This window comes from Aulonocara sp. 'chitande type north' Nkhata Bay, linkage group LG3, assembly GCF_057382095.1.
Source record: "Aulonocara sp. 'chitande type north' Nkhata Bay isolate Kocher_YH1m ecotype deep benthic linkage group LG3, A_spYH_male_GT1.1, whole genome shotgun sequence".
In the NCBI taxonomy this organism is placed as follows: Eukaryota; Metazoa; Chordata; class Actinopteri; order Cichliformes; family Cichlidae; genus Aulonocara; species Aulonocara sp. 'chitande type north' Nkhata Bay.
Window position 1 is genome coordinate 10,911,599 of NC_141346.1, and position 12,574 is coordinate 10,924,172.

The window sequence follows — 12,574 nt, forward strand, 5'->3', positions numbered from 1 at the left end:
TACCTAGCAGAATGCCTTACAAACAAGGAGTTGCTGCTTTCAGGTTACATACGGCACTTAAAGAAGGACAAGGGAAATTTGGTTAAGACAAACAGTTTAAAATATCTGTATCTCATATTTCGGCTCTGTGCAGGCAGGAGAGGACCCAAACGCAAACTCACGGGAAACAGGATATAAACTCAAAAGCACTGCTTTATTGCAGAGTCAAGGAAAAGATACAAAACTAAACTATACTGGGAAAACACAAACAAAACTTCACAGTGAGGCACACAAGGGAACACACTGCATGTGGGACAACGCGATATAGAACAAAGGGAGACTCTGACATAAATACACAGAAGGTAATGAAGGAAGTGGAAGCACACGGGGAACACAGCTGGGGACAATTACACATGACATCGCAGGGAGGACACGAAAATGAAAATGCTGACACCAGGACGCAGACTTTAAACATAACACAGAGAGAGGCAGAGAGAGAACATGACGGAAAGAGGAAAACAAAGAACACAAGGAGTATGAACAAAGCACAATAACTCACACCACTATATACACGGTCACACAGAGGGAGACAAGGGGGATAAAGACACGAGGGGAAATCCAGTAAATTAACCTGAACAACTAAGGACCCATAGAATAACAAATGAACTTAACAAGACAGGAACACAGGAAAACTAAGAACGCTGGATCCGATGACCCAGGATCCTGACGCTGTATTGTTGTAATGGTATTACTATTTTTCATGCCACAATTTATGTTGCCACTGTTACAGTGTATTCATGTCAAAAGGAAAAGGACGGGGAGTGGAGAAAAACAAATCTTCACTTATAAGCTTTAAATTTTCTTTTAAGAGAGTCAATTCTTTTGACTTGTAAGCTTTGTTGCACTTGGACTCTTACTGTAATGAGGAAGAAGCAAAAGGAAATGCACGAGCAGATGTTTATGTGTGTGCAGCAACAGAGTCTAATAAAATGAAGTGAAACTAGCTTAAAGTCTGTTTCATCACTGAGTAACAGTGTCTGTTCAGCTGCTCGCTCTGATCCAACCTTTGGTCTCTAAGAAGAGGCTTCAGGGAGACGTTTGCTACGTTGGACTGTAGGACCATCAGAAATGTATGCAGTAACAAAACAGGCAGCACTGAAAGCAGCTCTAAGTGTTTGTGTTGTTCAATGATTTGTGCACAACAACAACAACGGGACCTCTCTCATCCATCAGTCACCATGTGGACATTTTTCTGACACACTTTGAAGCTGATGGACGTTTTGTGTCTGCACTAAGTACGTTTTCACCAGCTGGAGAAACATCTGTCTACCTCTGACATCCACCAGCTCATCCATACAACAAACACACATCAACAACCAGGGGCCCGTTCTTCGTACGTCGCTTACTACATCCAAGATCAAATGACACATCCAAGATCAAATCATCGCGCTAACCGTGAGCTCGCTAATCCGGTTCCCCGAACACACCTGCTGTTGACGATTACTACAGCTGGACGCAGTAATGTGACATCACTGGGTGTCGTAAAAGGGGCTACGCATCGATAGTAGAAACATTGATCGGCAACCCGCTGATTGGTCGGCGAAAATGTCGAAGGGGCGTGCTCGGTATTTTCCGGCAGCAGAGCAAGAACTCATGAGTGAGGGATTACAGGAGTTTCAGAGTTTAATTAAAACGCAAGAGAACACTGCAAAGGCTGCAAAAGCAAGGAGAGAGGGCTGGCAGAAAGTTGCTGACAAATCAAACTCGTAGGTAATTTAATAATAATAATAATAATGGATTGGATTTATATAGCGCTTTCCAAGGCACCCAAAGCGCTTTACGATACCACTATTCATTCACTCCCACATTCACACACTGGTGGAGGCAGCTACGGTTGTAGCCAGGCTGCCATATCGCGCCATCGGCCCCTCTGGCCAACACTAGTAGGCGGTAGGGTAGATCTATCATATGACACTATATTGTCCAATATTATATTACATTATATTATATTATAATATGTTATATTATATCCCCTTTCACATTAGAGCCACAACAGGACCCACAAGAACATGGGAACAAGTAAAAGTGGAATACAGGAGTATTCTACAGAATGGTAATATTTATCTCTTAGATTGCTTTGCGTCTCTTGGCAAGGTAATACTGGCCTGTAATACTCTGTTAGTTTGTTCATAACAGCAACCAAGAAAAGGGCAGAGGAAAAAAAGACAGGTGGTGGTCCTGCACCCCCTCGTCAACAAGTTGGTTAAGTAAATAATACCCTCACGGGAATATCGATATCTCTCTATGAGCACACTGTCGCGCTGAGCTAAAGGATCCTGTCTGTCCCGCAATATACGCTGAATTCTGAGGACTCTCCTTATCAATCTTGCACCTTCCGCAATGGGTTGGTCGCGTATACGGATAGGACATGGCTGCGACAGGCTTCCCAAATCCACCTTCGCTTTTATAGCCGTGGTCTCTCATCTTGATTACACGAAGTAATTTACAATTACTACTCTGAAATATGAATTACATCTGTAATAATCACATACATGTAATAGAATGTTAATAGTTCATTTCCCTTTTTTAGGAAATGACCTGTATGTATCTGTGTGACATCAATAAAAGGATCAAGTGCTGCATTATCTTTAGTTACATTGATAATATTTATTTATGGTGAAACAGTGGAAAAATATCGCTGTTGCTTTCGTATAAATGAAGCGGACATACCTGCGTGGCCGCGATCTAATCCTGTTTACATAAAGTAAACCTGCTCCCGAGCAGGTTTACGCTTACGGCTCTGTTGCTATGACAGCAAGTCCCGGATGAGCTTCGGGGAACCGACTGATCCAGGATCACGCGAAATCGTCAACAATCTAATCCGGCTAACCTACTTAGCGAGGTACGAAGAACGGGCCCCAGGAAGCAGCTTCACCTCTGATCACACACACACTCAACTCTACTCACTCACCTGGAGGATCAACAACAGTCAGGTAGATGATGCTGATGAGTTTCCATGAGTTTGTTTCTGCCATGAAAACACCACAATTGTATGTTTCAGTGTCATTAATCATCACATCCTTCAGAATCAGAGACACGTCTCCATCCTTCATCTGTCTGTCCTTCAGATGCACCCGGTTCTTAAAAGATGGATGCTGGTTGTCTGGAACAAAGTGATGATCTCGGTACAAAAGCAAATATTCTTTCTTCAGGTCATCTCTGTTCCAGTGCACAGCTAAGATGTTGTTGTGTGGAGCTCGACATGTCAGAGTGACGTCCTGTCCAGACTCAGCTGTGATGTTTTTCTGATCTGAAAGAGGAAACAACACAGAGCAGAGAGGTTAAAGGTCAAAGTACAATTATGATCAGAATGATTGACTTTAAATATTTTGTTTATTTCCTTTGACATTTGAGTTTTTAGTCATGTTGGATTTAATGAACCTCTGAACATTCAGCAGGTCACCAGTGACCCACTGAGGGGGAATTTTAGCCTCATGCTAAACATGCAAAGTGTCAGAAACTACAAGATGTTAGCTTCCACAGAACAACAACATGTGCTGATAATAAGTGAACATAATGTGTGAGAGAAAGCAGCCTCTCATTATAAGACACTGTGAGTCTCTGCATGCTGCCTTTATGGAGCTACAGCTGTTTGTATACACTGAACAAAAAGCTTTGTAGCTGCATCCTGACTCCTGACACTACAACACATCACACTGACACACACATTACACTTCTTTGTCTCTGTCACAGCTGGATTACAGATGTTAAGTGTCCACCCAGCCTCATGTCTCCTTCACACAAACAGTGGAAACTGTGTTTGGTTTCTAACAGGTTTACCTGACCTGCTTAATGTGATCTGCTCTAACTTTCCCCAAACAATGCTGCTCTACAACTCTAGACTACCAGCCACAAAGACAACAGCTGGAGAAACATCTGTCTACCTCTGACATCCACCAGCTCATCCATACAACAAACAAACATCAACAACCAGGAAGCAGCTTCACCTCTGATCACACACACACACTCAACTCTACTCGCTCACCTGGAGAAACCCTGAGGTAGATGATGCTGATGAGCTCCCATGAGTGAGTTTCTTCCATGAAGCCATAACACTCGTATGTTTCAGCGTCATTAATCGTCACATCCTTCAGAATCAAAGACACGTCTCCATCCTTCATCTGTCTGTCCTGCAGATCCACCCGGTTCTTAAAAGATGGATGCTGGTTGGCTGGATCGAAACGACCATGCTGGTATAAAAACACGTTCTCTTGCAACAGGTCATCTCTGCTCCAATACACACGTCTGATGTTGTTGTTTGGAGCTCGACATGTCAGAGTGACGTCCTGTCCAGACTCAGCTCTGATGAGTTTCCGCTCTGAAAGAGGAAACAACACAGAGCAGAGAGGTTAAAGGTCAAAGTACAATTACGATCAGAATGATTGACTTTAAATATTTTGTTTATTTCCTTTGACATTTGAGTTTTTAGTCATGTTGGATTTAATGAACCTCTGAACATCCAGCAGGTCACCAGTGACCCACTGAGGGGGAATTTTAGCCTCATGCTAAACATGCAAAGTGTCAGAAACTACAAGATGTTAGCTTCCACAGAACAACAACATGTGCTGATAATAAGTGAACATAATGTGTGAGAGAAAGCAGCCTCTCATTATAAGACACCGTGAGTCTCTGCATGCTGCCTTTATGGAGCTACAGCTGTTTGTGTACACTGAACAAAAAGCTTTGTAGCTGCATCCTGACTCCTGACACTACAACACACCACACTGACACACACATTACACTTTGTCTCTGTCACAGCTGGATTACAGATGTTAAGTGTCCACCCAGGTTCATGCCTCCTTAACACACACAGTGGAAACTGTGTTTGGTTTCTAACAGCTATACCTGACCTACTTAATGTGACAAACGCGACAATGGCGTCAAAAACAAAGCTGAAAATTAAAATCTTATTTTAAAGTTGAGTTCAAACCTGAATCTAACTGTGATGAGATGAAGTGTGAGGTTGTGAGAAAGTCTCTGACTGCATTCATAGATGTGTCCTTTCAGCTGCTCGCTCTGATCCAACCTTTGGTCTCTAAGAAGAGGCTTCAGGGAGACGGTTACATCCTCTGAGGCTGTGGGAGTGTGTGGGCGTGGTGTTGTCCTCTCCCTCTCCGCCTCCTTCTTTATTGCCCCTCCCCTGTCTCTCTCTGCTCCTGCCTTCTCCTTTAGGACACACCTGCTGCTCATCTGCCCTCGTTTACCACCAATTACCCTTAGAGGTGATATAAGCTGGAGAAGAGCAGTGTGGATGTGGGAGAGGCTTTGTGAGTAGCTCTTAACTGAGCATCGGTTTCACTGACGTAACGGCGGCCTCCATTATTGGGTTTGGTCTGCCTGGTTATTGCCAATAGCAGCGTTGCTGTCTTTTTCTGTTGAAGCCTTATAGTTGTTTTCTTTGTTGAAGTGGTCACTATCTCTTTGGGTTGACCTGTCTGATTTATCATTAAAGCAGCGGTGCTGTCTCTTTCTGTTGTTATTATTTATATGATTATTGAGTTAATTGATTACAATAAAGATTTATTTTGTGTTAAATACCTCTGCCTGGTGTTCTTTTCATTTCAACCCGGATCCAACTCTTACTGTCTCCCCACCCTCTTCGCCTAGCTTTCATGTGGGGACGTAACAGAGACGTTTGCTACGTTGGACTGTAGGACCATCAGAAATGTGTGCAGTAACAAAACAGGCAGCACTGAAAGCAGCTCTAAGTGTTTGTGTTGTTCAATGATTTGTGCACAACAACAACAATGGGACCTCTCTCATCCATCAGTCACCATGTGGACATTTTTCTGACACACTTTGAAGCTGATGGACGTTTTGTGTCTGCACTAAGTACGTTTTCACCAGCTATGGCACCGGCAGGATTCACTTTCACAGACTCACAACCACCAGCTTCACCCCTCCCCTCCCCCTCCAGCTGTAGGCTTTAACATTGAGTTTCCCCACACATGTTTACAGACGAGTTAGAGAGCAAGAGAAGAAGAGACGGATTCATAAATGTCTTTGTTTCTGCTCTAACCAAACAATGCTGCTCTACAACTCTAGACTACCAGCCACAAAGACAACAGCTGGAGAAACATCTGTCTACCTCTGACATCCACCAGCTCATCCATACAACAAACACACATCAACAACCAGGAAGCAGCTTCACCTCTGATCACAAAAACACGCAACTCTACTCACTCACCTGGAGGATCAACAACACTCAGGGAGATGGAGCTGATGAGTTTCCACGAGTTTGTTTCTGCCATGAAGCCATAACACTCGTATGTTTCAGTGTCATTAATCATCACATCCTTCAGAATCAAAGACACGTCTCCATCCTTCATCTGTCTGTCCCTCAGATCCACCCGGTTCTTAAAAGATGGATGCTGGCTTTCTGGAACAAAGTGATGATCTTGGTACAAAAGCAAATATTCTTTCTTCAGGTCAGCTCTCTTCCAGTGCACAGCTAAGATGTTGTTGTTTGGAGCTCGACATGTCAGAGTGACGTCCTGTCCAGAATCAGCTGTGATGGTTTTCTGGACTGAAAGAGGAAACAACACAGAGCAGAGAGGTTAAAGGTCAAAGTACAACTATGATCAGAATAATTGACTTTAAATATTTTGTTTATTTCCTTTGACATTTGAGTTTTTAGTCATGTTGGATTTAATGAACCTCTGAACATCCAGCAGGTCACCAGTGACCCACTGAGGGGGAATTTTAGCCTCATGCTAAACATGCAAAGTGTCAGAAACTACAAGATGTTAGCTTCCACAGAACAACAACATGTGCTGATAATAAGTGAACATAATGTGTGAGAGAAAGCAGCCTCTCATTATAAGACACTGTGAGTCTCTGCATGCTGCCTTTATGGAGCTACAGCTGTTTGTATACACTGAACAAAAAGCTTTGTAGCTGCATACTGACTCCTGACACTACAACACATCACACTGACACACACATTACACTTTGTCTCTGTCACAGCTGGATTACAGATGTTAAGTGTCCACCCAGCCTCGTGTCTCCTTCACACACACAGTGGAAACTGTGTTTGGTTTCTAACTGGTATACCTGACCTGCTTAATGTGACAAACACAACAATGGCGTCAAAAACAAAGCTGAAAATTTTAATCAGACTTTTAAAGTCAGATTTAATTGGGTGTCCAAATCCATGGGCTGCATCTTCATGAGGACCCGGCCTTCCTGGTCTACGTGGGCTAGGTCCTCAGGAGGCCTGGTACACCGAAGGGAGCGTCTGTGAAATTGGACGTTCTTGCCTTCTAGTTTTGTGTCACCAGATGTCTCAGTGGAGTTTAATAAACCCAGCCGTGTGCTCCATGCTATTTAAGATATAACAGGATACCGGCATAAATTCTCGATCATCTCACACTTCTGTTTAATCAGTTTTCTGTTGGACGTTTATTCAGCTGTGTGAAAACTTTAGAACTTTAATCTCAGCCAAGCCAATTTACTGAGGAACAAATAAAATACCGAAAAAAGTAAAAAAAAACAAACATTTTTAAGTTATCTAAGTGACTTATACATCGTGTTTACACTTCCGGTGCCCCTTGCGTGTGACAGCCTATTACAGCAGCTCTGGTCATTCTCAGTTTCTTTCTCCTCTTTCGATTCAATTTATTTATATAGCACCAAATCACAACATAAGTCGCCTCAAGGTGCTTCATAGATACAGAGAAAAACCCAACAATCATATGACCCCCTATGAGCAAGCACTTTGGCAACAGTGGGAAGGAAAAACTCCCTTTTAACAGGAAGAACCAGGCTCAGGGAGGGGCAGCCATCTGTTGCGACCGGTTGGGGTGAGAGAAGGAAGACAGGATAAAAGACATGCTGTGGAAGAGACACAGAGGTTAATAACAGATATGATTCAATGCAGAGAGGTCTGTTAATACATAGTGAGTGAGAAAGATGACTGGAAAGGAAAAACTCAATGCATCATGGGAATCCCCCGGCAGCCTACATCTATTGCAGCATAACTAAGGGAGGATCCAGGGTCACCTGGTCCAGCCCTAACTATATGCTTTAGCAAAAAGGAAAGTTTTAAGCCTAATCTTAAAAGTAGAGATAGTGTCTGTCTCCCGAATCCAAACTGGAAGCTGGTTCCACAGAAGAGGGGCCTGAAAACTGAAGGCTCTGCCTCCCATTCTACTTTTAAATACTCTAGGAACAACAAGTAGGCCTGCAGAGCAAGAGCGAAGTGCTCTAATAGGGTGATATGGTACTACAAGGTCATTAAGATAAGATGGGGCCTGATTATTTAAGACCTTGTATGTGAGGAGCAGGATTTTGAATTCAATTCTGGATTTAACAGGAAGCCAATGAAGGGAAGCCAAAACAGGAGAAATATGCTCTCTCTTTCTAGTCCCTGTCAGGACTCTTGCTGCAGCATTTTGGATTAGTTGAAGGCTTTTCAGGGAGTTTTTTGGACATCCTGATAATAATGAATTACAGTAGTCCAGCCTTGAAGTAATAAATGCATGAACTAGTTTTTCAGCGTCACTCTGAGACAAGATATTTCTAATTTTAGAGATGTTGCGCAAATGGAAGAAAGCAGTCTTACATATTTGTTTAATATGTGCGTTGAAGGACATGTCCTGGTCAAAAATGACTCCAAGGTTCCGCACCGCGTTACTGGAGGCCAAGGTAATGCCATCCAGAGTAAGAATCTGGTTAGATACCATATTTCTAAGCTTTTCAGGGCCGAGTACAATAACCTCAGTTTTATCTGAATTAAGAAGCAGAAAGTTAGCGGCCATCCTGGTCTTTATGTCTTTAAGACATTCCTGCAGTTTAACTAATTGGTGTGTGTTATCTGGCTTCATGGACAGATAGAGCTGGGTGTCATCAGCATAGCAGTGAAAATGTATGCTATGTCTTCTAATGATGCTGCCTAAGGGAAGCATGTATAATGTAAACAGAATTGGTCCTAGCACTGAACCCTGTGGAACTCCATAATTAACCTCAGTGTGTGAAGAGGACTCTCCATTTACATGCACAAACTGGAGTCTATTAGATAGATATGATACAAACCACTGCAGCGCAGTACCTGTAATACCTACAGCATGTTCTAATCGCTCTAATAGGATATTATGGTCGACAGTATCGAATGCTGCGCTAAGGTCTAGCAGGACAAGCACAGAGATGAGTCCACTGTCAGAGGCCATAAGAAAATCATTTGTAACCTTCACTAAAGCTGTTTCTGTGCTGTGATGAGCTCTGAAACCTGACTGAAACTCTTCAAATAAACCATTCCTCTGCAGATGATCTGTTAGCTGTTTGACAACTACTCTTTCAAGGATTTTTGATATGAAAGGAAGGTTGGAGATTGGCCTATAATTAGCTAAGACTGCTGGGTCTAGAGATGGCTTTTTGAGTAAAGGTTTAACTACAGCCACCTTGAAGGCCTGTGGTACATAGCCGATTATTAGAGATAGGTTGATCATATTTAAGATCGAAGAATTAATTAATGGCAGGACTTCTTTGAGCAATTTTGTAGGAATGGGGTCTAAAAGACACGTTGATGGTTTGGAGGAAGTAATTATTGAAGTTAAATCAGAAAGATCAATTAGAGAAAAAGAGTCAAACTTAACATCAATGGTACTAAGAGTAGCTGTAGATAATATTACATCTGTGGGATGATTACTGGTAATTTTTTCTCTAATGATAAAAATTTTATTTGTGAAGAAGTTCATGAAGTCATTACTAGTTAACGTTAAAGGGATGGTTGGCTCAAAAGAGCTCTGACTTTTTGTCAGCCTGGCTACAGTGCTGAAGAGAAACCTGGGGTTGTTCTTATTTTCTTCAATCAGTGATGAATAGTAAGATGTTCTGGCTTTGCGGAGGGCTTTCTTATAATGCAGCAAACTATTTCTCCAGGCTAAATGATGATCCTCTAGATTTGTGACACGCCATTTCCTCTCCAGATTACGAGTCAACTGCTTTAGGGTACGTGTTTGAGAATTATACCATGGAGTCAGGTACTTCTGATTAGAGACCTTAGTTTTCACAGGAGCTACAGTATCCAGAGTCGTACGTAGTGAGGAGGTGAAATTATTAACAAGAGCGCTTTCAGAAAGACATCTACTTTGATAAAGTCTACTCTCCACCGCTGTGTAATCAATTATTGTAAATGTAAATGTTATCAGGAAATGATCAGACAGGAGAGGGTTTTCAGGAAACACTGTTAAATGTTCAGGTTCTATGCCATATGTTAAAACAAGATCTAGAGTGTGATTAAAGTGGTGGGTGGGTTCTTTTACATTTTGAGAGAAACCAATTGAGTCTAATAACAGATTAAATGCCATGTTGAGGCTGTCATTTTTAGCATCTACATGGATGTTAAAATCACCCACAATAATTATTTTATCTGAGCTCAGAACTAAATTAGATATAAAGTCTGAGAAATCAGAGAGAAACTCTGCGTAAGGCCCAGGTGGACGATAGATGATAACAAGTAAGACTGGTTTCTGAGTTTCACAGCTGGGGTGGACAATGTTAAGCATCAGGCTTTCGAATGAATTAAAAGTCTGTCTTGGTCTTTCATTAATTAATAGGCTGGTGTGAAAAATTGCTGCCACACCGCCCCCTCGGCCTGTGCTTCGAGATTTCTGGTAGTTAGAATGACTCGGGGGTGTTGATTCATTTAAACTAACATAATCATCCTGCTGCAACCAGGTTTCTGTAAGGCAGAGTAAATCAATTTGTTGATCAATTATTAAGTCATGTACTAACAGAGACTTGGAGGAGAGAGACCTAATATTTAATAATCCACATTTCACTGTTTTACTCTTTGGTTCAGATGTGGATACTGTATTGTTCTTTCTTTGTAATTGTTTATGTTTAAGTTGTTTGTTGCTGGTTTTTAGTTTGTTTTTTGTCTGTTTGGAAGCTGACACAGTCTCTATGGAGATGGGTTTTTGGGGGGTAGCAGGAGGAGAGAAGCTGCAGAGGCGTGTAAGACTGCAACTCTGCTTCCTGGTCCCAACTCTGGATAGTCATATTTTGGGGGGTTTAATAAATTTGTCCATATTTCTAGAAATGAGAGCTGCTCCATCCAAAGTGGGATGGATGCCGTCTCTCCTAACAAGACCAGGTTTCCTACAGAAGGTTTGCCAATTATCTATGAAGACCACATCGTTTCTGGGACACCACTCAGACAGCCAGCGATTTAAGGAGAACATGCGGCTAAACATGTCACTCCTGGTCTGACTGGGGAGGGGACCAATCAGACCATTTTCTCATAATGTTTTCTAACTAAAGTATTAGCAATTAGTTTCCACAATCATGTGCTAGTGCTAGTCATGGTCGTTGTTCTCAGTTTTTTTTTCACTTTTTTCACCCATGTTTCACCCTCAGCCAAACTGATTTACTCCGGAACAAATTAACACCGAAAAAAGCCAAACAATAACAATTTTAAGTTATCCGAGTGACTTATATATCATGTTTGACCCGAGTGGCGAAAGAGCAGGGGTCTGAAAACAGTGAAGCCGGGAGTCCGCTGCTCTCACCGGCTTGAGTGATCATTGAACCCCCCGGCTTGCTATCGAACGGGTGGGTAACAGACGTCTCTGAAAACGACGGTGCACTTTTGAAAATATGTGATACCTTGATAAAATATGCAGATATTTGAAGTTTACACAGCTACTTTCTCGCCTGAAAATGTCTTAAAAACGTATTTTGTCACCCAGAAAAAGTAATAAGAATAATGTTAAAAACTTAGTAGCAGCCACCATTGTTGGAAACTGGAATTGGCTGACCGCGCTATGAATTCTGGTATAGGCAGGGCCATGAAGGACACAAAGGACCCATCCATCAAATTCAGGGAAAAGGAGTGCGCATTTGTCGGCTGCATTTGCAGGACTCTACGAATTGGGACAACCTTCGTCGCATCACTGTGACGTATTCGGCCTACAAATGCAGCCTCAGGAGGATGCAGCCCATGAATTTGGACACCACCTAACTGTGATGAGATGAAGTGTGAGGTTGTGAGAAAGTCTCTGACTGCATTCATAGATGTGTCCTTTCAGCTGCTCGCTCTGATCCAACCTTTAGGCTTCAGGGAGACGTTTGCTACGTTGGACTGTAGGACCATCAGAAATGTGTGCAGTAACAAAACAGGCAGCACTGAAAGCAGCTCTAAGTGTTTGTGTTGTTCAATGATTTGTGCACAACAACAACAATGGGACCTCTCTCATCCATCAGTCACCATGTGGACATTTTTCTGACACACTTTGAAGCTGATGGACGTTTTGTGTCTGCACTAAGTACGTTTTCAGCAGCTATGGCACCGGCAGGATTCACTTTCACAGACTCACAACCACCAGCTCCACCCCTCCCCTCCCCCTCCAGCTGTAGGCTTTATCATTGAGTTTCCCCACACATGTTTACAGACGAGTTAGAGAGCAAGAGAAGAAGAGACGGATTCATAAATGTCTTTGTTTCTGCTCTAACCAAACAATGCTGCTCTACAACTCTAGACTACCAGCCACAAAGACAACAGCTGGAGAAACATCTGTCTACCTCTGACATCCAC

At 42.4% G+C, this 12,574-nt stretch overlaps 1 protein-coding gene across 1 annotated transcript in view; it reads right to left on the reverse strand.

The window, feature by feature from the left end:
* LOC147333927 (neural cell adhesion molecule 1-like) overlaps nt 1-3,302 on the reverse strand; it is a gene marked incomplete at its 5' end in the record, with an annotated part of 164,596 nt that extends 161,294 nt beyond the window's left edge. The window contains one exon of the mRNA XM_086285854.1: nt 2,951-3,302. Coding sequence (XP_086141980.1) covers nt 2,951-3,302 — 352 coding nt within the window. The remainder of the gene's footprint in view (nt 1-2,950) is intronic.
* Nucleotides 3,303-12,574: the final 9,272 nt, after the last annotated feature.